The 25,873-nt window shown below is 42.4% G+C and overlaps 1 protein-coding gene across 14 annotated transcripts in view; it reads right to left on the bottom strand.

The window, feature by feature from the left end:
- Positions 1–6,532: 6,532 nt before the first annotated feature.
- The window catches only part of ABI2 (abl interactor 2), a 67,777-nt gene continuing 48,436 nt past the window's right edge, over positions 6,533–25,873 (bottom strand). For 2 of the 14 annotated variants that reach the window (XM_068407923.1, XM_068407920.1), the window contains 8 exons: positions 24,802–24,899; positions 23,879–24,025; positions 22,227–22,351; positions 21,061–21,261; positions 18,334–18,492; positions 13,878–13,964; positions 13,393–13,566; positions 6,533–6,826 (listed from right to left, as the gene is read on the bottom strand). In XM_068407923.1, coding sequence (XP_068264024.1) covers positions 6,651–6,826; positions 13,393–13,566; positions 13,878–13,964; positions 18,334–18,492; positions 21,061–21,261; positions 22,227–22,351; positions 23,879–24,025; positions 24,802–24,899 — 1,167 coding nt within the window. In that variant the 3' untranslated portion in view covers positions 6,533–6,650. The remainder of the gene's footprint in view (positions 6,827–13,392; positions 13,567–13,877; positions 13,965–18,333; positions 18,493–21,060; positions 21,262–22,226; positions 22,352–23,878; positions 24,026–24,801; positions 24,900–25,873) is intronic. The other 12 variants (XM_068407926.1, XM_068407924.1, XM_068407930.1 and 9 more) reach the window with 7 other exon arrangements.

Raw genomic sequence — 25,873 nt, forward strand, 5'->3', positions numbered from 1 at the left:
TGGCCCACAGGTTATCATTTATATGCTCACTCTCAATAAAATTGCTTTTTACTGTTCCTTTGCACAGTTCTTTCCAGTGGGTCAGAGCTGGCTGTACCATAACATGGTACACACCAATAACAGGTCTAAAGAGGACCAGTGTGAAGGCTTACCTTTTCCATCTGCCTCCTCCCTCAGGCATAGAGAGTCCTGTACAGCTCTGCTCATGCAAGAACAGCTGATGGCTGGTAAGTGTTGCTGTGGCCCCTCTCTGGGGTCCACTGTAAGGAATTCAGCTCTGTTCAGCTCCTCCTGGGGTATGCTCGCAGGCTGGCCCTGCATCAGTCATCAGCTTTTACAGCAGAGATTTGAGGCATTGCATAGTGGTGATTATAGGAAATGAGTAGATATACTGAAGTGGAGAGAGGAGCTGCTGGAGGCAGCAGGCTGGATGCCAATGATCATACCTCTGCTGTGGGAAGTGCTGCTCTCAGAGCTCCTCTGGGACGGGGCTGCTGCATACACAAGCGGCTATCCCTGTCCTCACTGTGTTGAAAAGTCTGTAACCAAAGACAAGGAACATGACGCAGCAGTGGCACGCTCACAGAACACACGGTGTGTGCTTTGTTCTTTTTATTTAGGGCTTGTAACAAGAGGGTTTAGTACACAGCAACAGTTAATTCAAAGTACAATTAAAAAAATTTAAAAATTGGGTTTTGCACTCACTGGAAGGTGGGTCAAATGGCACACACAATAAAACGTTACTGGTGGCGTACAGCTCCCCAGATTCCTGCAGGCTTGGTCATTTACAGTGGGCTCTGCACTTACCCACTGCATGAGCAGGGTCAAAAGCAAAAGCACAGCGTGCTGCTTCTCTGACTGAAAACCAAAGGGGGGGTGGGGGAGTGGGGTAACTGCTTTCAGAAAAAAGTACATGGACAAAATCCATGTTAGACACTGACATTTCCAGAGAATTCATAGAAACTACTTGTCCATGCAAGTTGCAAAAGACACTTTTTCAAATGTGAAAAGAAGCACTTGTTCTTTACAAAAAAATCTCAAGACATGTCAGCACTTTAGCAAGGCGCTGTAATGGAAATGAATTTGTACACAGCTCTTCCTCATTAGTCAATAGTGTAGGATTCTTCTGAGGTTTTAAGAGAAACAGGCGCAAATGTACTGCACACATTTTAGCAGAGTCACCACGTTGGTGTTCAGCAGGATGCTGGGTATAGGCTTACCTCTGGACAACAGGCTGCTGTTGACATTACTGTTTTGTAATATGTCTTGTAATAAGCAAAGGTGCTAATAAAATGAGTATGTTTAGAGTTCCAAAGAAAAAACACTTCCTGCATGGGCAGGAGATTGCACAAAACACATGGCTGGGCTTTTTTTTTTTTTTGAATGAAAGCAGCGGAACACCATGGTCTGTGAATTATTCTATGTAACAGCAGTTGGCAAACCTTGGCCACATCAAGCTCTCAGCAACCTTCCCATGGACATGAGGTGGGGGTCCCCCTCTTCTTGCAGTTTCAAAATCAAAAGTAGATCAATAGGACTGTTACTGCACACCAGCTACGGGGGCGGGGGGGGAACCAACCGCAAACTCTTTCCTTCTTGCGCTATTCTGACCTCTGTAATACCATTTTAGCCACAAAATGTGGCAGTGCCTAATAGTGAGAGATGCCAAAAGGTGGGGAAGGTGAGTACACCTGTAAGCATGCTAAATACTTAAGTGGTGACCGATAAGCTAGAGCCCGTCATCCACCTGCCAGTGCTCAGTTTATACCACCATCTTCTCTAGAGATTAGGGTTTGTAAATACTTGCCTTAGTGAATGCAACAGCGCTGTACATTTCTCGCTGCCACTGTTGTCAACACAGGAACTGAAGTCTCAGCGTGGGGTTTATAATGCTTCCTGAAATGCTGCACTGCTCAATCAGTGACTATACTCTCAATGCAAGTGCCACTCCCAGCAGGAGCCACAGCACCATGGTCTTTGCAAGAGCATCCTCTAGCAGCTTCCAACAAGCTGCTCTGCAGAGAATAGACACCATCTGTTTCACACGATGTCCTGTCCCACCTCTGGGAGGAGAAGCCCTGTAAATGCTCCCAGTTTACTAACCTGCATCAAGTCCCATCCTTTTCAGAAAGGAAAACATGAAAGTTTTGCTTTTGATTTATGCCTGAAGCTGAGACATAACTAATAAAAAAAAGAGCTCGTTTCCAGCAGAGAGGCACATCAGCAGCGCGTGCTAGGAAGTGGTGGAAGTTGCTGGGAAGAGGACAGCATTAAGTCACTGTCAAGCACAGATGGGAGACAACAGAGAAGCATAACAGTTTGTCTCACTGCACAACCTTCCTCCACCTCTAGTCAACGAGCTGCACAAACACAGCAGGCAGGCAGCCTACCCTCTGCCAGAAAAGGAGCGTCAGTCAATCCTGCTCCTGCCTCGCTTTCTTTTCATGATCAACTGAAATGCCCTAGGTAAAAGTGCCACTTTTCAGAAGTGGCATCACTGCCACTATCAACTTTGTCTGTCCCCAAGAACCCTCAGCAGCAAAGACAGAAAATGCCCAGGAGCTGTGAAAGGCTCTAAAAAGAACCAGCTGGGTCTAAGCCTTCCTGGCACACACTGGTAAGCCACCCAGCCCCAGACCCCTGGGACTGCAGGGAGCTGTGGTTCAAACCAGCAGCAATCTCCAGCCACTTTCAGAAACACCCAACCCAACTAACCACGAGGTCAGGCTGAGTGCCAACATGGTGGTCAGCCTCCTGGTAACACACACCAAGCTCTGCCATCTACCCCAGGGCCATGCCACACCTCTCGTCCTCCAGTGAGAGCAGTGGGTCTTCAGTGCATCTCACCAGTCAGGCGAGCAAGTCTTCAGGCATTGCTTCAGCTCTCTGGTGCCTACTCCAGCTAGCAGGCATGGGCGCACCATCAGGATGCTCAAGCGCAAGATTTGCTGCTTGCCTCTCCTGCCCCTCTCAGCCCTCTGCTGCAACAGCCAGTGAGAGAAACAAAGAATATGGGGGGCAAGAGGGGGGAAAAAAAAAAAAAACGGGTGAGACGCAGCCTCAGTCATCTCTCTCCGGCTGGAAAGATGGCACCAAAATAACCTGCTTCAGCACTAGTGGGGACAGACTCAGAGAGACTTTCTCTCACCCAGGCACATGGCAGAGAGGCAGCTGTAGTTAATAGCCGTGTCCCTGGGACCAAGAGCAAGGATGAAATCTCTGCTACGCCGCTAGAGGATGCTGACAGATTTGTGTGCACAATGAAAACAGCTGGCTGGGCTAAGGCAGCTCTCACAAAGGGAGAAACATACTCATTTTGGCTGTACAGCACTCAGCTATTCTGGCGTCTCCTTCCCCCACCTCTCTCTCGTGCGAACACACTGCTGATTCAACAAACAGCCTGTGATGCTGAACACCTTCAGCTGTGGCAGCAGAACTCAGGGAAGAGACATCATGCACCTATTTGAAATACTGAGGTGTTTTCCCCCACCCCCCGCCCCCTTTTAAAGTAAACATGTAAATTAAAAAGGGGCAGAGGGGAGAAGATTTGGGAGGAGAAGTACAAGGGACAAAACTGGAAACAGAACCCTCACTGACGTCACTAGCATGCAATCTATGTAACATTAATGTACAAAGCCTGTTTACCTTGGCCTGGCCTATGACCATTACATCAATCACATCATCCCCGAACAAGCCACAGAAATAAAATCTATATAAATAAAAAAATAGGCATAAAAACACAACTTTTTTTTTTTTTACATTAGGACTGCGTAATAAAGCATAACACCAGCAGGAGGTCACCCAGAAATTCCATCCACAGCAGCTCTTGCAGGATAAACAATTCCACCCGCTCTCAGCAGAGACCCCTAGCCCAGACCAAAGCCAGTTCTTTAAGGAGCTTCACACAGTCTACTTTCAAGGTTTTGTAGCCTCATCTGCAGCGCTGAGCTCTGGCAAGCATTCAGCACATCCCCGAGTTCACACCGCTCTGCTCTCGCAACACAGAAAACTTGCAAGATGAACAACAATCTGAATGAAGACTAAGGACAGGGGTGTATCACACAGTGGCACACGCGCTATCCCCACCCGTCAGCAGCATTCAAGTGCATGTTCTTACACAGACTGAGGTAAAGACACCTTTCCCTAATGCGTGGCCTCCCAGCTGGAGGGAGCATGGGTGCACAGGGAGTGAGGGTCAACTCTCATTTAGTAACCCACTAAGCTGCCACAACTTGATACATTTGAGCAGCGTGTGCTCAGTCTTTACCACAAACACACCCAGGGCAAGAGAAACCGGGAAAGCTCTGACAGGCCTGGCAAACGTACCCACCCTGTGAGCACCAAAGGCTTGTGCAACACCACTGTTCAATCACCCAGCTGCTAGCCAGGCTGCAAGCACCACCTCCCTGTGCCGAACGTGTAGGCCTGCCCCAGGACAGTAGAAACAGTCGTTCCAGTGGCTGCACAACCAGTGTTTCTAGGCTTGCTCCCAGAGAAACGACGGGCTGAGGGAACTGACCACGGCTGCTTCTGTTACACTTGCTGCGAGACTAAAGTTTTCACAGACGAAGGTAGAAGGGTATCTGTCCTGGCTAACAAACACTCATCCCAAACAATAATGTTGTCAGCTTCCAGAAAGAAGACAACAGTGTCTTGGCTACACGACTGTGGATTGAGCAGAGGAGAAAGTAACTTCTATCTTTGCACCAGTTTCTTCAAAGCTGTACCTCCTGTAGGCTTCAACCAAACCAGTTCCTTACGCACTGTCCCAGGAGTTAATGCACTCTTCGCAAGCTCACGGCAGGTGATCACATTCATCAATAGCCCACAAACACACCTCACCTCTTTGTTTCCTCTTTGTGCCCCCTTGAGCAGCTATGGCACCTCCCTGCCCAGGTTTGGACCACACCTGCACCTCCATCCTGATGGTGCACTAATTACCAAGCAAGGGGATTGGGTCAGTTACCTGTATCCTTGCCAATACCGTCACAAACCCCAGCCGCGGTAGTGCTCTCTTGTGCACTGCTCTGTTTTCCACACAGGCCTCAGAAGACAGCCACGGCGTTGTCTCGCCTTTGACAAGCTACTGTTGATACCAGCTGGAACTTGGCAAGGTGACACTCGAAAGTTGTCCGGGAAGATGCCCTGGCCCAGGAGGCTCTCACGATACAGGGGTCAGCTCAATTTGCAGGCTAACAGGACTGCAACAGGAGGTTGTATCAGTTCACTCTGTTAATGCATGACATTTACCCAAAGGTAACATTCAGTCCTTCCTAAGGGCAGACTAGTACAGCTATCACTTTACACTCATCTGTAGGCAGAATCACTGAGCAGCATTTTTAACTGAGACTAGGTTAAAAAGCAAACTATCAACACAAGGCGCTACAGAGCCTTCACTTGGTATTACTCCACCCCAGAGCCACCAGTACAGCTCAAAATGTCTATTTCTTTATAATAAACAATGGAGAGGGCTGGGGAAGAGCTAGGACTACTACTAGTTACTGCTTGGATTTCCATGGGAAACCAGTACACACAACAGCCCTTTTCACTTCCACTGAAGAGATTTTTGGCAACAGACATGAAGACGACAATTGCCGTTTGTCCTGCCTCTGCACAGGGCTCTCACAGTACATATGCAAATCTAGTCATCAAGTACAAAATAGCCAATTTACAATACCTGATTGGATTTTTAAGATTATATTGTGCATAAGACTAAAGTTGGGGGTAAGTTTCTCTAGTGCAAGCAGGCATGAGTAGATTTGAACCTTAGATCACAGCCCCTAGAGTTTATCCTCAGACCCCAGGAGGACCTGTAAACTTTGTTTTGCCTTCACCATCAACGGCATCTGTGAGTTCTGTTCAAACCAGCAGTACCCATGGCGAGTAGCTCACTGCGGAGAGGAGCACATGTACATCAGTGCAGAACACAAAACAGATCTGTGGCATTCAAAAGATGAGGAAATGGGGGCGGGGGTCCTCTGGGCTGCAGCCATTTTAATTGTCTAAACTGAAAGGTGAGTGAATGAAAGCCAGCTCTGTGTGCCCCTGTGTCAGCCTACGTGTGCAGAGCAGCTGCAGAAGTGTTTATGCTAAAGATATATCCAACGATCTGGCAGTCAGTTACAGGAACAGCTCTGTGTAGAAATCCCACTGTTTGCTAGCACATGACTCTTCTTCCAGCTGCACAGGAGTGTAGTGTAGAAACAGGAGGGATGTCCACTGGCCAGTAACCCTTCACCACAAGCATCCAGGACATCCCAAGCGCCAGGCTCTGCTGCCAAGGGTAGTACCACGAGGGCACACAGGATTCCTGAGACAGATCCCAAAGCCTGTCAGAAGAAGTCATAATTCAAGTGAAGTATCCGCTACTCAACGAGTTTGTTACATCTGAACGGGTCAGCTTAATTCAACGTCAGATATCTCAGGATAGCCTCTGCTGGCAGCCAGAAAAGCCATTTGTTCAAACAACTCAAATCACTATTATTTTATAATGTGGGGGGGGGGGGCGGAAACAAAAACAAAAACAAAAGAGTGGTTGTTACAATTATCCTTCATTCAGTTATACTGGATGAGGCCCCAGAGGCTGGTGGAGATCTGGGAAGCCCTGACAGCTCCTGCAGCAGGAGATGCAGTGTTCTGTCCTCCAGTCTTCACTCTGAGTAATGCATGATCGACTCCACATAGTTCCCTGGGAAGAGCCCCGTCACTCCATTCATAACCCCCTCATACCAGCCGTCATCATTTTTCTTGATGACATAAATGATGGCACCTTCCTGAAATGAGAGCTCATCTTCTTTGTCCTTCGTGTAGTCATAGATCGCCACCACTAGGAAAGAACAGAGCATGACTGTTAGGAGAGGTACAGGGAGGAGGAGGAAAATCAACCTACCTCCTACAAAGTTCTCCACATTCAAGGCAATCTCAAAGAACTGCATGGCCTCACCTCTATGTGTGCAGAATGACCTGCTGAGAGGGGCAGTTTCTTCCAACCCAAAGCTCATGCTTTGAAGCACATGAGCCAGGACTACTTTAACTCTTCTATTCTTACTATTTCTAGACCCACCAGAGGAAAAGTTTGCAAATACATGATAAACTTTTGGTGTGGAATGATACAAGGAGGTGGATGTAACTCCCCATGGCTATGACCACTCAGACCTACTCCAAGATTCATGTATTAGATATATGTGCTAAACCAGATCTCTGCACAACTAAGAGCAGGAAAACATGGAAGAGGGAGACTAATAAGAGCTCTCTCCTCAGCTCACAGCAGGAATGAGCTAAGGCTGATGTCCCAGGCTTCCATCTACCTTAGCTACCTCCATATTTAAATCTGTAAAATGCGCATGTGCAGTCCCAGTAGCTAGAAGTCACCCCCAGGGTATACAGCGCCAAGGTGGGTGAATCCCAGTTAGGAGCTAGGAAGAAGTAAGGTGGTTGTCAAACAAATTGTATGCCTACTATATCAGGACATACTTCTTACAGCTGCAGAGTATTTTACTGAAGGCACAAAAGCTGTTAGGAAAGTCAAAGAGATTGGACAAAGCACTGGCAAATATTAAAGAGAGCATTGTCCTGAAATGGTAGAAAATAGACATCAACTTGATATGTTTTTCCACTCTCAGCCCTATCATTATGCGTTCCATACAGAAGATTAGCTATCCTGGACTCTGAATACTTTAACAAATAGCATCAGTCACTGCTTTGAGCACTTGGCAGTGAAACATGCAGTACTGCCATTGAAACAAAATGGATGTTGGACAGGGATCCTAAAATCTTGTACTGGGGATAGAAGGGAAGATACTCTAAACCAGAGCAAGGAGAAAAAAATAACAGCATGTGTTCATGAGCACAGTGTCCAAGAGTCCTACTAAACTCATCATTCATTTCAAAAGAAAAGAGGTCATTTCCTTTTGAGGGAGCAAAGGAATCAATACAAATATTTACCAGGGAAACCAGAATCCAAAAGAGATTATGAAGTAAAATATACAAATCAATCCTGGTGAAGAATCAGAGTATGTACAGAGATATATTTTTTAATAAATCTCCAAAATGGGAGATTTGTGTGATTTGACCACAGCATATTTAAAAAAAAAACCCACGTTGCTGGCTCTACACTTACGCCAGCACAGTTAAGTAACTCATTCTAACTAGTTTTAGACATATCATTCTAAGGAAACAAAACATAAATGGAGAAATGAGTAAATTTTTAGCTTGAAAAACAGAAGTCACTATATGAACATCTGATACATTCAATTAAAGTCCTTCGAAATTCCTTTTTAACTGCCTTCTATACCTGTTCACTTTAAAAAATTTCTTCCTGGAGTCACTGTGCTGTTGTTCTTCATTCTCTTAATAATAATAGTCCAAGGATCACAGTAATTTCAAATTCCTTTCCTTCTCATTTTTGAGTGTACTCTAGTCCCATCTGATACTGAATGGATTCATTATTTCATGATCACAAGTAGGAAACTCTTCCCTAAGTTTGTGATGAAAATTGGCTTCTTGTTAAGCCTCTTATAAAGTAACCTGAAGCCTGGCTTTGTTTTTACATCACCATTGCATCCTCCTGCATGTTACTTTTGTACTGGCAACGTTCCTCTCTCTAAAAGACCGTTTAATCCTTCTGTCTGTAGTCCCACCAATTCAAGCTGTGAGCTTGTCACATACCATGAGTCACCAGGAGCCCAGGCCAGTATTGCAAAAAAGGCTCCAGATGAGACAGGAAACAGCAATACTGACTCAGGAGGTGGCATCCTTCCCTGCGAGACTGAGCCAGGACCTCTTTTAGTTTCTATCTGAACACATTTCAATGCAGATATGAAAAACAGAATTACTCATTCAGGCTGATATTCTTCCAATCAGTGATCTTGGGTTCTACAACAATTACACAGAGTTTGGCTGAACTCTTGTTACACCAAACTGACCACAAATGTAGGCCAGACTGATTATCCAACTGAAATCTGATAGCTGTGACCACACACTTTCTCTGTGTGGTATGAGGGCAATTTTTCCTTGTGGATACGGTGTTCTGTTTCCTGTTCATCTGATTCGCAAAGTTGGGACATTTTCTTACCTTTTCATGCCACGCACCCAGACACACAGCTCAATGGAAAACTGCAGTACGCTTTCCTGGACATTGCTGGTTGGCTGTAGCTATTACGGCCATGTGGCGGCATCCTCAAGTTCAACATCCCCAGAAACTGAATCCTACCTAAGAGTTTCTCCATCTGTTCAAAATGGATCTGCTATTCACTTCCTTCCTCAGCTGTAGGTTAGAGCATGTCTTAATGTTAAATACACCTCCCACACTGCGTGACCCCTTTACGGAACAGGATCATACTGAATCCCGTATCTCAATATATAGCAACCCTCTGTGTTTGACACCTCCTTGGTGTCCTAGCTTCTACATTCTCACTTTTGCAAAGGTTATCCACACTAATCCTATTAGAAAAGCTTTCATATGAACTTAAATCAGTGAACAGTCGTACCAAAAGAACAAGCACAAATCCTAGGAATTGCTACTGTACTTCTTGGGGGTAATGGTGTTTGAACAGCCATTTCCTTCCATCAGTTTTGTCCGCTTTGAATCAGGTGGCACAGAATACTATTTATACAAACTTAAGGAGTTGCCATAGGAATAATTATTTTGCAGAAGATAAAGCACTATTAGCTCACAGCAGAATAAGTATACACATTCTTTTGAGTATCAAAGTCCTCTTTCGCATGGGGCTTTTCGTTAACTTTAAAGCTTGTTTGCAACAAAAAAAAAAAAATCACAGCCAAGCACTTCTCTCCCAGCTCCAGCAAAGCAGTCAAATCTCAAGACACGGTCTGAATGTAAGCAGAGCTATTCATATAACCACAACAGAATCCACACCTATGTTGGTATCTCATTTTTTCTGGTATTCTAAAACTACTATTTAATGGTTCTTCATACAGTGTAAGCATTTTATTGTTTTATTACTTTTATGAGTGTTTCTAAGAACAGACCAACCTTTTAGAAGTTTTAGTCATCTCGTTTTCAAAATACAGATCAAAATTATGTTTTTGCATGGAACTCTACATCAGTATAAGAGAATGTCTGGTTTGCTAAACTTTGCTTTTCTGCAGGAGAAACGTTCTGACTAAAACCCCGACTTTCTCCAGCTTGTCTTTAAAGACTCCCATTACAGTTTTGCTGTCCCACCAGATTTTCCCTGTAAATATCAAACTACAAGTGCCTGGACTGCCTGCTGAGATGCAACAGATCTGTGCATATATGCACCTATATAAATTATTTTAGTTCACAAGCTCATAAAGTCACACGGAAAAGCAGATCAGAACAACATGCTATAATTCAAACGTCATTATTCCTTCAAACAGAAAGCTGTTTTCCCAGGCCACGTGCCACATGATTTCGTGGCTTCTCTTCCCCACAAACACACACACTCCCACACACCCTTTGCATTAGTATGAGACACCGTAAACAGGCACTGCACATCAGGGTCCTCTTTTTTCTCTTTTGCTCCTAGCTGAAATGCCACTGAGGATTTGCTTAGAGCCAGGTGGCAGGAATAACAGAAACATAACAAAGATAGTGATATGAATGTAGAGTTAGGCTAAGGAGTGTCTTATGCCTGGAAAAATACAGAGAAAAATCTTGAGACTCACTCTCCTATCAAAAAGTAACATGCCTGCAATCTCCATCCAGCACAAAATACATCACCCACAGTGCACACTGTGCATTCTCAGAACTGCCTGATACGGAGGAGTTCATTAAGTAACGTAGCACATCCAGTATGTGCTGAAATGACCTGTACTGGTCCCAACCTGAAGAGATTTGCCATCCTCCCCCAAAGGAAGAAATGCAACATCAGAAACCCCACCCCACTCCAAAACCTGATATTGTGAAGCCAGGTAACTAGTGTCAATAATCAGGAGTACCCTGATCCCTTTTTTCCCCGTCCTCCCTCATGGAAATAAGCTTCCCTTACACAAATAAGCTGAAGCAACTTTTAATCAAACAAAGAGCCTGTGTGCATCAACAGAGTAATAGTGACACTCGCTGTCAATCAGGGGTGTGGAGAGGTCAACAGATAAAGCAAGTCATGTAAACAGCCTGCAAGTCAGGCATGTTGTCTGACAAATGGTCTTGGCTTGCCAGCAAAGCCTGAGCATTTCTTGCACTAATCACTTACACCAGCTAGAGGGAAGGTGGGGGAGTAACAAAAAACCTCCCCCATATTCCTCCATCCCCCTCGGGAATAGTAATACTTTATTTGTGCTGGAGCTGGCAGAAAGTGCCTCTTCCATCTTCCCCCGCCAAGTCCTGCAGTGGGTTTATCTTTGTGGCGTTCTTGAACTTTTTTCCCTGATGCAGACTGAATGTGTCTAACAGTCACTCAGCTGAGATGCCTGGCTGCTTTGCAACATTAGATTTTATATCACCCTTCACTAAGAGGCACATGACCCTGTTTCACACAGAACACCAGGCAGTAGATTTTTTTCATATTCAAGTGCCCCTAAGCCATTTATCAATTCAAGTTTATTTTACCCGTAGTTTTACTCCAGCATGTTTCCACACACCTGCTTCAGAACCGGAACACATCTAGATGCAGCCACACAGCAATGCCTCAGCTCGTCAGTCCTGCACAGACCCAGTGCTTTTTAGCTCAGCACAGCTCCATGCTGATGCAGCACTGCAGCTTCCAGAGCCCCAAACACATGTCACAGCACTTCAGATGCACCCATATGTTCAAAGTTCAAGTGCAATTGCAGCACTGATTCTTTCATTTTTGACCTCATATGAATTCGATTATTAGGATTAAGCAGACTACTGAAATTAGTAGGGATCATTAGGGGCACTCAGCATGGCTTCACCAACGGGAAGTCTTGCTCAACCAACTTGATAGCCTTTTATGAGGATGTTACCCGGTGGATAGATGATGGTAAAGCTGTGGATGTGGTCTATCTCGATTTCAGTAAAGCGTTTGACACGGTCTCCCACAGCATCCTCGCAGCTAAACTGGGGAAGTGTGGTCTGGATGATCGGGTAGTGAGGTGGATTGTAAACTGGCTGAAGGAAAGAAGCCAGAGAGTAGTGGTCAGCGGGACAGAGTCCAGTTGGAGGTCGGTGTCTAGCGGAGTTCCGCAAGGGTCGGTTCTGGGACCAGTTCTATTCAATATATTCATTAATGACTTGGATGAGGGATTAGAGTGCGCTGTCAGCAAGTTCGCTGATGACACAAAACTGGGAGGAGTGGCTGAGATGCCGGAAGGCTGCGCAGCCATTCAGAGAGACCTGGACAGGCTGGAGAGTTGGGCGGGGAGAAATTTAATGAAATATAACAAGGGCAAGTGTAGAGTCCTGCATCTGGGCAAGAACAACCCCATGTACCAGTACAAGTTGGGGACAGAGCTGTTGGAGACCAGCGTAGGGGAAAGGGACCTGGGGGTCCTAGTGGACAACAGGATGACCATGAGCCAGCAGTGTGCCCTTGTGGCCAAGAAGGCCAATGGCATCCTGGGGTGTATTAGAAGGGGTGTGGTCAGCAGGTCGAGAGAGGTTCTCCTCCCCCTCTACTCTGCCCTGGTGAGGCCGCATCTGGAGTATTGTGTCCAGTTCTGGGCCCCTCAGTTCAAGAAGGACAGGGAACTGCTAGAGAGAGTCCAGCGCAGAGCCACGAAGATGATTAAGGGAGTGGAACATCTCCCTTATGAGGAGAGGCTGAGGGAGCTGGGTCTCTTTAGCTTAGAGAAGAGGAGACTGAGGGGTGACCTCATTAATGTTTATAAATATGTAAAGGGCAAGTGTCAAGAGGATGGAGCCAGGCTCTTCTCAGTGACATCCCTTGACAGGACAAGGGGCAATGGGTGCAAGCTGGAACACAGGAGGTTCCACTTAAATTTGAGGAAAAACTTCTTTACTGTAAGGGTGACTGAACACTGGAACAGGCTGCCCAGAGAGGTTGTGGAGTCTCCTTCCCTGGAGACATTCAAAACCCGCCTGGACGCGTTCCTGTGTGATATGGTCTAGGCAATCCTGCTCCGGCAGGGGGATTGGACTAGATGATCTTTCGAGGTCCCTTCCAATCCCTAACATTCTGTGATTCTGTGATTCTGTGATTCTGTGAAAGGTGAGTCTTAAGTAGATTAGAGAGGATTTAAAATTATGTAATTAGCCAGCTAATCATTATCTTCACTTTGTGGGGAAAGGGGTGAAAGAGTCAGACTCAGAAGAGTAGCTTAACTTTCGTTCTTTAAGCTGCCATTCGGAGGAGCACCTCTACAATACCAACTATAAAGGCTATAAAGGAGTCTAGGCAGACTCTGCATCCAAAGCGGGACGGCAGGAGCTTATACAAACTGTTGTTACAAACACGACCCTACCATGTCTCCTAATTCTAAACCTACCCTTTTCTAAGTAGGTCCTTGGTGCCCAAGGAGGGTCCTCCTCAGCATATGGATCACTGTACTCCACCACAGCTGCTTCCTCCTCCTCATAATCCTCTGGAGGTGGTGGCGGAGGTGGAGATTCATCAAACACTGGCTCATCCACAGGCGGTGGCGGGGGAGGAGTATCTGAAACTGAAGATAAGCAATAGTATAACCATGAAAATGTCTCCAGAACCATGGTAGCATGTTGAAGTAACACTCCCTATCCCAATTTGTTGCACTTGGACCAATAGTTACAACACTATAGACAATAAAATTCAGAGAAGGAAGGATCAGGTTCCTCCAATAATTATTTCCTTTTCCCTCCCTTCACAATTTCAGACAAACTTGTAGAGGCAGTAGAGAAGGCGGAATTCTGGCTACATACAGACAAATCTTTCATCCACTCAAAACAAAAGCCACATCCAGTAATAAATCATAGCACAACGAAGCAACAAACTTACTGTTTTCTTGAACTCTGGCCACAAATCCCATTAGCGGTAACTGTGGAGTTACCTGTAGGATGGAGGGGGGAGGAGGAGCAAGGGATGCTGCCACAGAAATTAAAAAGAGAGAGGCATTCAGTTAGAAACACAACAAAGCAGCTAACAGGAAAGTAGGCATCACCACCACTCAGACAGCACAGCAGTCTGCCAAGAAGCTGAGATAAAAAGGCTGACATTCAAGGTGGTTTAAGCATACTCCTAATCCTCACTTCAAGGAGATTACGCTGTTTTTAAAATTACCAGCCCAGCTCTTTTTCATAAGATTAAGAATCCATGCTGAAGTATTTTTCTGATCTGACTATGAGATTCCCTTAAGTTGAAGTTTATTACTACAGCAATATAGCACTTTATGAACAGACCTAACAAATACATCAAGAGGGTTCTTGCCCAGTAATCCTCCACCTTTCAGATCACGTTGATATTTACAGAGGTGACTTCTGTAACAGCATCCACAAATCCTTAGTAATGAAAACAGATATAACTATTTTTCTCCAAAACGTAGGCCAAAAAAAAACCATCAAATGAGGCAGTTATCTTAGGCAAAACAGAAAGAGACACCTTTGAGAAGCCAGTGTACTTGGAAGACATGGGACTGCTGACCTTATTGGTAGAACAAAGCGCACTGTGCTGCTGACGAACAACAGGGTCTGTTCCAGATGTGCTACCTCGTGTCCTTCCCACCTGATTTCGCAGACCACTGCACTGAACTCTGAACAGCCCTTTTACTGTACCAGAGGAGCCCTCTTTGTACAATACATGTGAATTCACATTTAAAGAAGATACTATCAGCCAATGTTATAACACTGAACTGGGGTTTAAGCCAGGAATGAAAGGTTCAGTTATCTAGTTAAGTTAAAAAAAAATAGTTAACTAGTTTTATCTAGTTTTAGTATCACTTTGCAAGAGTAATGCAGTAATATTCTTTAAGCAAGTTACAAGATTATTTTTCAGAAACCACACCTCAAGAAAAGCACGACTAAATAATTTTCTTATTAGTAGTGGCATACAAAAACATTTATTCATGTCCAAAAGAATGAGGGGAAAAAGGTCTACCCTTCATGTACCAGTACATCTATTTAGCTTGCAGTACAGAACTAAATAAATTTCAGACTAATTCCAGAGCCAGTAAGAAAACTGGCAGGTATAGTACGATGTAGTATTTTTCAGAATTAATTCACATCATCATAGCAAATGAAAAGAACTCCAGGAGATTTAAAATTCATGTCTCGAAATTTCTTCTGTTTGTTTATTTCAGCAACTATTACCTGAAGTGCTTGAAATTTCTTTTGTCACTCACATTCGCATTCCTTTCACTATCACTTGCCCCAAGCAAAAAAAACCAACAGAGCAACCATCCTTTTTGTTGCAAAAATATCCTTGTACCTCCATATAAAGCAAGCTCCATTATCTCACCATATAATTGATATTTCTTGAGAAAAACTGAAATACATTTCTAATTACAGCTTCTTTGACTCGAATGACGTGACCTCTGAGAGTACGTATTCCTTCAAGTGTAACCACAGTAGGTGGAAAAAGATTTGGTCTTGCATTTTTTCAAAGCAGGAAAAGGGAGCTTGAATTTGAAGTCCTACTGAAATGCAGTAATATTAATGAATTCAGCATTCTTGTGCAACTATGAAGTCCCTGCCTTTCTAATTATATATGCTATAAAAATGTTAGGTTTCAAAATGTTTCCTCTATTCAACGTCATATGGATTCATATAATTCATATCTATCATACGAAACTAGCTTCAGTTTCACAGGTCCCTTCAGGGTATCTTTGTTCATGTGCTATATGTATGTATTTCTTTGAAAGACATAACGAGGCTTTCCATGTAGAAAAATAAATCACTCTAGACAAGCACTCCAAGCAAATACAAAATAATCCCTTAGTTTAGATTGAGTTGCGTAGTTTAATCAAAATGGTGATGCTAACACTAGCTGACATCATTCCTTGTTTATCTTAACCATTTGGTTTCTGCTTCAGTCTATGCACAGTGCAGGAACTATCATATTATATTGTCTCATATATAATGACTCTAAGCTAATTTTGACCTTTAGGAGCCAACACAATAAATATTTTATTAATAATTACTTTGTTTATAAAGTGCATCAGAAGAACTTTACTGTACATCTGCTGTTTCAAAAGATGAGATAAACACCAGCTTAAATGTTCCCTCCCAGCTTCTTTCCATATAGACCGTTGGTAGATTAAGAGTTCATCTACACAGTTGTTGTAAATTAATTCAGAAATGCTCAACAGCACCTTCCACTAGATTGCTTCAGTCTGGTAAGAATTCAGCTATACAAATAGTGTGTAGTGCAGACCACCATCTCAGTTTCTCCCACAGGATTTTTAGCCTCTGCTGAGTTCTGTACTGCTCAGATACTGGTATCTAAGGTTGCAAAATCAAAACACTTGTTAGGTGGCATGGCTGGCAAGCGTGGCTTTGGGACAGACATATGCTGAGATCGTTTAGGGTCTGCATTTCATAATATTTTTTCAGTTGTTAAAAAGGTCTCACCATGAAGTAGAGAAATTGTATTATCTTAGAAGTGGAATTCAAAAGAATAGAGCAAGGCAAGTATCTTTCATCCACCTGTGAAGTGAATAATCAAAAATGACTATGCCAACATACTGAAAAATGGAAGCGGAAAAAACAGTGCTGCTTTATTGCCAAATGGCCTGCAAAAGAAGAACAAGGCACGGCTGGCACACTCCTCTGCCTGCTGTAAGGTCTCTTTTTCACTTCTTAAGTTTGCGTTTTCTCCCTCTCTTCAGGAATGATGAGAAGCAATTGTGGCCCCCGTTCTGTCACTACTAACCCTGCTCCTTACAGACACAACAGTCCCTCTGTTCTTAGCGTCTTTATCAATTATGCTTGAGCATCCTCTCCTTTCAAGGTACAGGGCAAAAAAACCTTCGTTTAGCGTAACTGCAAAGCTAATAAATTCTGTATTCTGATAGGTATATAAAAAGAAGTCTCTTACTACAACTGCCTATTTATGTTATATTAAGTATGCCAGTATAATTGAATTATTTTGTTTGTTATTTACATCTCAAGTGATTAATCACTATAATCATTATCTTCTTTTTGGGTACACAGACTGAATTGTGGTTATGTAACTTATTTAAAGTCTATTTGGCATCTTCTATGATTACCTATTAACAATGCAATGGTAGCTTGCAGAGAATTATCCCTTTGCTAAAGCAGAAATGCACAGCTTGTCAGAAACTCTCCGGATATACTGAAAATCCTCTTTACTGCAAAGGTAATCCTGAAAGGTTTCTTTTATTGCTGTTACCCTTTCCTTCTTGCCTATTCCCCTTCAGCCTTCAATATGCACATAATGTACTTAATAAATACCACATATTTCAGGCAACTGGGCTGCAATTTAGTCATATAACCTCCTCCACTCCCCTGTCCCCAGCAGGACCATCCATTTCCTTCTCCAGTTAAGCACACACCTCTCTTTGCAGGGTAGCGCACAAGCAGTAATATTTGAACCTGATCAAATCCCTTAAATACAGATTGTAGCATTTGACCTAATTCCAAGTTCAGTGCTCAATTTAAAAAAAAAAACAAAAAAAACAAACCAACACCAAAAACCACCACCACAACAACCACAAAACACAACACACTGAATGTTGTCTTGCAAGAACTACAGTCTTGCTGGTAAAGGGCATTTCCTAACAAGGAACCTTCAGTATGTCCCCAGCATCTTTCTGTAGCTTTGTCAAAAAAGAAAGTGTCCTCTACTCTGGTATCGAAACCTTCATGTCACATCAGAAGCACAGGGAAAAGGACTCCTTAGATAAAAAGCTGCTGTGTTCTGCCTGACACATGGGACACGCCACTCCTTGTTAATATCTCATCCTGCTTTTTAAGACAGGTCAGCCATTACAACAACATCACCTGTGGACTTCGCAGATGACACAGCTCCCTTGCATCCCATACCAAACACCACTGATGTCTCTCAGGTGTCCATGCTTACCCTTGTATAACAAGTGCAATTTCTTGAACTGTCCATTGACCAGAAGGAAAAAGCATACGAGATAAAGACTGATTAATGAAGAACGAGTGTTCTGGTGCAAAATAAGCACCCATCCCACACCAAAGGATACATGACACACGGTGTAGTAAAGGACTAAAGCTTGTCTAATAGGGACTGTGAGATCAAAAATAATTTATTTGGCAACAAAGCCAGTATGGTTTTAAGCTGCTTGCCATAATGGAAGCTGAACACTCTGTACTTGGACTGCAGCTTTGGCACGGCTACCAGCAACATACTGGAAGTTACCTGAGACTAACTGCAAGATCTGCAACAGAGACAGAAAGTAAGATTTCAGAGATCTGAAGGCCACTCCATTCACCACTGTGTTGAATTCAACAGAGCAGAAAAACTTTCTTACCTGGGTTCTGGTTATAAAACGGTCCTCCGTTCATCTGGTTCTGAAGGCTTGTCTGTGATGTGATCGAAGGAGGACGCCGATATGGCAAAGATCCCCCTATTGTTGGGGGGGTGTGTCGAGATGCAGGCCTGTTCATGCTGTAGAACTGAACTGGGTGACCTAGGTTAGAAAGAGAAATGTATTAGCAAAGAGAAGAATGATGCCTGCCTTTGTTATATCTGCATTCAAGATTCAAAAGCTTGGAAAGGTTTTTGGTTGTTTTTTTTTTAAGACAGTCTGCATGCTAGGAGCAGTCAGCCAGTTCAGCTGCCAGACTGGCAGGACACTGGATGTCTCAACAGCAACACAAAAACCAACTCTCCCAACCGCCTGTACTCAGCACTGCTCAAAAAAGCCAGTATGAAAATACAAAGGTGTCTAAGCTACAAAGCTTCAAAATGAAAGAAAATAATTCCCAGTTATCCATTTTATATAACATAATAACTTCTTGCAAATTTAGTTATTTATAAACCTGCAAAAAAACCCACAGTCCAGCAATTAAGCAACATACGTGTACAAACTAACTCTATGCCATTTCCAAGATTCAAAGCTGTGACCTTCTACAACTGAAAAACACAATACTAACTATCTTAGCGCTGCTCGGGAGATACGCAGAGAATCAGCTGGGGAGAAGAGAATGTTAGAAACTGCTTGAAGGATGGAATAAACGAAATCATATTCAACGACCCTCTTTCAGGCAGCTGTCAATTGAAACAACTCCTTAAAAACTTGCTCTCCATTTTAATCACTTCCAGTATCAAAGTAATTGATCCTGAATCTAAGCAAGCAATAAATGAAGCAAGACCATTAAGCCACCTTCTGTGCTCACATAAAGTTCTCTGGCTTATATACTGTATATAACAGTAAACTAGAGTTGTTATACCCATATGGGTTATTACCCTCCCTAACTATTCTGCCTCCACCATTTGTGCTAGAGGTAAATTTCAGAGTTTGCAAGAAAACAAGAGAAGAAGGGGTGGTCACTGTGGCTGAGGAGACATGCTTGCAGGGAAGTAAAGAGGGAAACAGAACAAATGAATGTGCAATTTTTTTAAAACCTGCATTGTTCTCCACTATGTTTTGACTGCTTTGCAAAACATCACACTAGGCCAGTAAACAAGATGCAAGCCACTTGCTGTGTTACTTGCTTTTAAGAGCAAATGCATGAACTAGAGATTTATGTTCCTCCTGCTTTGTACAGATATGTACATCTCAAAAAATCCACCTTTTTACAGATGAGGAAGTAGAACAGTTAAGAAGCAATCCACCTACTATATAGGCTTGTTCACTTTTTTCCTAATGCTTCTTTCCGATGTGTCTGTCTCCCTTTTACTTAATGCACTGGTAGAAATTGGTGGTGATTGGAGAGAAGAAACAGGAATAAGAGATCCTTAAGGACCAAAAACTACAACCTCATAAACAGTAAACTATCCAGTCTCTTCAAATACTTTATTTCAGAGAAGCCACGCAAGCAACCTCACTAATAGCACAGGGAAACAAAAGATCTTAAAAATAGTAAGTAACCTCGAATTTCTCTTATGGAATTGTGAATGCCAATTTATAGCCATTAAAATATTAACCTCTGCTTGATTTTGACTTGTCAAAAAATATGGCTTAAGAACTGGGATACTGATAGTGCATCAAAAAAGGAAAACTAATTGAGGCCTCATATGACACAGCTCGTCTTCTAAACATCAAAGTAGTTTAGCCATCAGGATCATCTTCTGATACAAAAATTCATCACAGTTCGGAAGCTTCTAGTCATACTCGTGGATTTTAGTGTAAGTATTTTCTAATTTTATATGAAACACAGTATCTTAACCTAAATAGGATTTCAGGAATGCTTCTGCCACCTGGTGAAATTCCGACTAAGAGAGAGCAACACTAATAAACACACAAACCAGTTCACACCATTGTGATCAGCCTCCACTATAATGAAAAGTAACAAAGCACGTAGGTAGCTAAATGTGCATTTGGCTGTCTAAAGGAGATCTTTACAATGCAGGTGTAACTCCTCATCAAAAGCTGATACAGAACAATGTTATGGTTAGAAAGTACTATATGCTGCAAGTTCAGCATATGAGAAAATGAAAAATGTAGCGTGATTTCATAAGCATTAAAAAAGCAAGTTGCAATATACACCATAAGTACCACCTATTAAACAAAATGCTTTAGTACTATTCTGCATAATAAAAACTTGTATTTTACCTAACATTGAACACAAAAAAAATTGCCCTTTTTATCAGTTCATTGAAAGGAGATTTGTCATTTGAAAGCATTGAAGAGACAAATTGTATAAATTGTACTTTGCTAGATGCACTTTTTTAAATTCCATTACTGAAAGAGAATAATCAGACCCGGAACTATCAGTACTCGTTCCCCCCAAGCAGAATTACTCTATGAGATTCTCAGCAGCCAAAACACAATAAAATTATAATGTAATGTAATAAATAATGATATAAATGTAAAACAGTAAAGTGATAAAATTAAATGATTGCTGTTTATAAAACTAGCACACCTTGAATTGTCTACTATAACCACTACCTTATAGTTGGGTATTAGCAGATATTTTCTAGTTATATTTAAAAAAATAATTTTAAAAAATGACTGCTGCTGAAGTAACCTTGAAAAGCCTTGGATCGTGATCACCCCTGGTTCCTCTGCCCACCAGTGAGAGCAGCCACTCACCTGTAGAGGGTGTGGAAGAAACTGCAGGGGGAGTTGGAGAGGTGAAGCCATCAGCAAGGGGCTGAGCTCCTGCAGCAGCAGCAGCATCTGGGGCAGCGGAGGAAGGGGCAGGAACAGGAGGAGCGGGGGCAGGAACAGGAGGAGCGGGGGCAGGAGCAGAGGTAGCAGGAAGGGGAGAAGTGCCAGCCGAGCCAGCGGGGGCTAAGTGAAGAGAGGAGGAAGAGGTGGAGTTAATAAGGAGATATGTTAGCAAGGATTAGAGAAAGCCTTTGACTATTCAGTGTTAGCTATTTATTAGATGCATAGTATTTTAGAATGCATGAGGAGATGAGAGAAAAATGGAGCTGTTAAAGAAAGGCTCATTCCTATGTAGACGGTAAATGAGGGTCAAGCAAATCCACTTTTTTTCCAGGTCTGAAGGTAAACAACCCAGAACTTTTCACTGAAAGCCACTCCTTTTGAAAGATGTCTTTACACCTTGTTATTTACGCTTCGGTCTGTAGCACGACTGCCATTAGCTTTTGTATTAGAACATATACAGAAGAGGAAAGCCAAAAATTTCCAGTTCTTTGGTTCAGAAGCACCACGTGTTTCAGACCACACTGCAAGCCAACTATACGCTCTTCTTCACTGAACAGGAAGGAAAAAGGAGTACTAATATCACTTCCTATTTCTGCAAAGACTGGGGTGATTACATTAAACAAGTGTCTTTTCATGACAACTCAGTTAGGCTTGCATTAACATACTAAAGATTTACTCTGTGCCTGCCTCTCATTTCATATAATTTTCTAAAAGCATGCTTCCATATATCTGCATGAATAGCCAATGAAAAAACATTTGCTTAAAAGGACAAGGGAGAAGTTTCCCCTAGCCCACTGAAAACGGGGTTGTGTCCTACCTAGCCACATGCAGGCAGCCAGGCAAAAAATTCTGGTAAACAAATTAATATACGAAAGCAGCATTAGAGCACATCAGACACTCCCAGAAAAGATACTACTAGATTCAAACTCATACTATCAATAGCAAGCAATTTTCAAGGCTTGCATATTTCTGGATAATGAACTTTGAGACTTCTCTTGGGGTTTACTCAGCACTGTGCTTAGGAGACTTCCAAATGCTAAAGGTTAATGCTGAGTCAGAAAGAGGAACAGCAACTTTCCGTTTACCTGGATAGACACTGGGAGGAGATGGTGTGGGAACAGCAATAGGAACACCCACACTTCCACTTCCACTGTTCTCTCGACTGCTGCTCCGACTACTTGGGTGGCTTCCTCCACTACTCCCACTGCTGCTGTAAAAAAATCAAAATAACCCCGGGTATGAACATGCTGCTGTGCATGTTAAAACATAAGATCCCTCATATAGCACCTTACTAATTCAGAGAAGTAACAGGGAACAAGAGCAAAGAAACAAGGATGATTGTCTTCATTTAGCCTGCATCCAGGGCTAAACAATAACCAGTTGCTCTATCACCCAATCTCCCTTCCCCAACCAAGAAAGAGAATTGGGGAAAAGGAGGGAGACTTGTGGGTTAAAATTTAAACACATTTAATAAAATAAGAAAACCAATATCAATGCTAATACAAAAGACACAAAATTATACTTAGCCCACAGAGTGGTGGCAAGTCCCTCCAGGGATATTAATCATTGAGAAGGAGAGAGAAAAAAGCAAAGCAAAGAGCCCCCCCATCCCCAGCAGCTTTCCCATTTATAGTGACCCTGACATTAATGTTACAGAATACACCTGTGGGCCAGCCTGGGGCAGCTGCCCTGGCTCTCACTGCTGATGGCCTTGACCACCATCCCACAGCGGGCCACACACTGAAACAAAATGCAACAGAAAAGTGATTCTATAAATTTTATCCCTGCAAAACCAGGACAATGATATAAACCTATATAAAGCTTAGTTTTCCTAGAACTCTTCACTTTGACTACAACACAACAGGTTTTTCAGTTAGTCTCAGTGAACTTGCCCAAAAATGAAACACTTCCAGAACCTTGTTCCAAAACACATCATTCCAATATTGTTAAACCTCTACTGTGCAAATACAGACCTTTTTCCTATAACTTATAAAATGCGTAGACTGTTTAGACTCTGATTTATATGCTTTCATATGAGACTATGAAATCTGGAAACTGTAAGACAGTAAAGTAAAAGTCAGATATTCTAATATTTTAAGTCTATTTGTTTAGCCATCCTCAAGTACTTATGATGTTTAAAAAGTAAAGACTTCAAGGGAAGTATTTAGACCTGTCAAATCATGAAACCTTATTATCCTAGAGAAAAGGCTAGCCTTCTGCAGAACCTTCGGTAACACAGTTCAGCTTTATTCTGTGTTTGAAATGATCAGTATCCTCAAAACACAATGCTGGTTTTCAGCTACTCACCCTATAAACGTCAAAGACTGTTCAAACAAAAATGTGAACTATAAGCATACCATGCACTCCTTCAACATGTAGAAGTCAAGTTCTGTACAGTCTTTTCCCAGTTTTGTAAGCATTTTGTAAAATAATATCACGATCCACGACCTACCTACTTGAAAGACTTCACAATTTTAGTAATTCATTAAGTACTGTAACTAAGTGATAGCACTAAAATTAAGGTGACTGGGGAATTAAGTGAACAATCTTAACATGATTCACTCTTGTGGTTTTATTAGAGTACATTCTCCTCATGCCAAATGATGTTCCCAGTCCATATAATGAATTAGCAAGCTTCACTGTAGAGGTGCAGATGGACTTGACATTTATTTTAGCATTTTTTGTCCATATGCTTATACAATACTAACCACACTTTGTACAGGACTACACTGAATACCTGTATGTGCGATTCCTCTGATTCACAGAAGCTGTTCTAACAGGGCTCTGTTGCGAGGGAGCCATATTGCGTGTTGGGCTAGGCACGTAGTCATTTGGTACCACCGGAGGACGTACTGGCTCCAACGTACGATAGGGAGAGTGACGCCTACACAAGGACAAGCATATTTCAGAAGCAAATTAAGATAATACTTAATTTGGACAATGCCAAAGATATTTCATTCTTTAAAGGACAGCTACATACTAATCAGTAACGGGAGCTAAAAAGATGTTTTCCTGTAAGTTTGCAGTATCTAATTCGTAGAATGAAAAAAACAATTAAGGATGTACTTCATGTACTTCAATCTCCAGATGCTTTTCCTATTCATAAACTCTGTCTTGCACATCCCATTCTTTTTTTAAAAGTAACCCACATCTTGTTTTAAGTAAAGCACCATGGTCTGTATGTATATACATAATCACATACCAACAAACAGCATTTGTCCCAGTTACGATACATTTTCCTAAGGTCAAAGTCAAGTTCAGAGGCTTAATAGGAAAGTACTTTTATCACACACAACACAATTAATAAATGAACAGTGCCACATGCTAATTCTCCAGTTGTTTAGCACCACCTGTCAAAGCCACACAGTTAATAACTTTTTGCTCTAAAGCACGTAGTTGTAAGTGTTCTGCAATGATAAGAAGGTTCCTGTTGGGAAAGGCTGATGATGCCCACTGTCTTCTGGCAGAAATGTGCTAACTGATATATGACATGATCAGTATAAAAGACGGGGATATAACACCTCTTGACCTTTGTGAATGGTTAAACCAAACAAAAACAAAAAAAACCCACAAAACCCCACACTACAGGAAAAGAAAGAATCTTCCCTTTTTCCCCTTCTGTTCACCAACGCCATTTACACATTCAGTAACTGCACTTACCCAATAGTTCCTTTTCCCGACATGGGTGGACTTGGTGGCTTCTGGGTGGGTGGTGTTGTACGAGGCAGCCCACCCATCTTCATATTCTGTGTGCTGACCTGCATGAAAGAACGGGGAGAAAAACGGCCTTCACTGAGCTCAGCTTCTAGGGGGAGAGACACTGAGATGCCTTTAGCAATTAACTCTAAGTAGGGGAAGGTTTAAACAAACAAAAAAATTGAGAGGCCATGCATCTTATATGCAACTTCCACTCTGCTAGAAGTCAAGAGTTGTGCTCAAAGGACTCTTTATTACATAGGGTTTTTAAACATTATATATACAGAAAAAGTGAATTTGCCTTTAGGCTATCACATAAACGTTAAATCACTGATAATACAGACACTGTATCTAACTTGGTTAAACCTCCCAGTCATCTTTTGAGATAAAGGCAGTTATTTCAGGTTGCACTACTGAATGGTAAATTTGCAAAAATATTTTTGAATACTCTTTAAAAATACTAAGGTTTATCTAATAGGCCACAATTTAATGCAATTCATACAAATATGGAGAAGTCAAAGTAATCTCCAAATATGATCCATCAAATGTTTTAATGTTTTCACAGTAGGTATCAAAATTTTTTAAGATAATATTTATTGTAAATGTTATTTATGTGTATGTAAACAGAGAGAGAAAGCTATATGGAGAAAAATATAAAGATGTACTTTTTTCCCCCACCAAATCTGTAGCAATTTAATCTCTAAGAATTGATAAATAAATGGATGGGGAGAAAAATATTTAGCAGTGATGTGATGTGATGTAATTGCGGTTGTCCCCTCCCCCTCTTTCAAGTAAAAAACTTTTAAAAACTCATCGGCCTTCCTGACTGATTGATCAATCCAGGAATCACCAATGACTGTTACCAACGTAGGCACTTTGCTCATCTGTATACTGCCAGCCAAGCATGATGCTCTCAACGCCTGCACCCTTGAGGAATCAGTACCTGGTCATCTTACAAGTCTTTGTTGAACAGCTTTGAATTATGAATGCTCAAACTATTGCTTAGACACAGAGATGTTCAACAAACCGAAATAAG

This window comes from Nyctibius grandis, chromosome 9 (assembly GCF_013368605.1).
Source record: "Nyctibius grandis isolate bNycGra1 chromosome 9, bNycGra1.pri, whole genome shotgun sequence".
Lineage (NCBI taxonomy): Eukaryota > Metazoa > Chordata > Aves > Nyctibiiformes > Nyctibiidae > Nyctibius > Nyctibius grandis.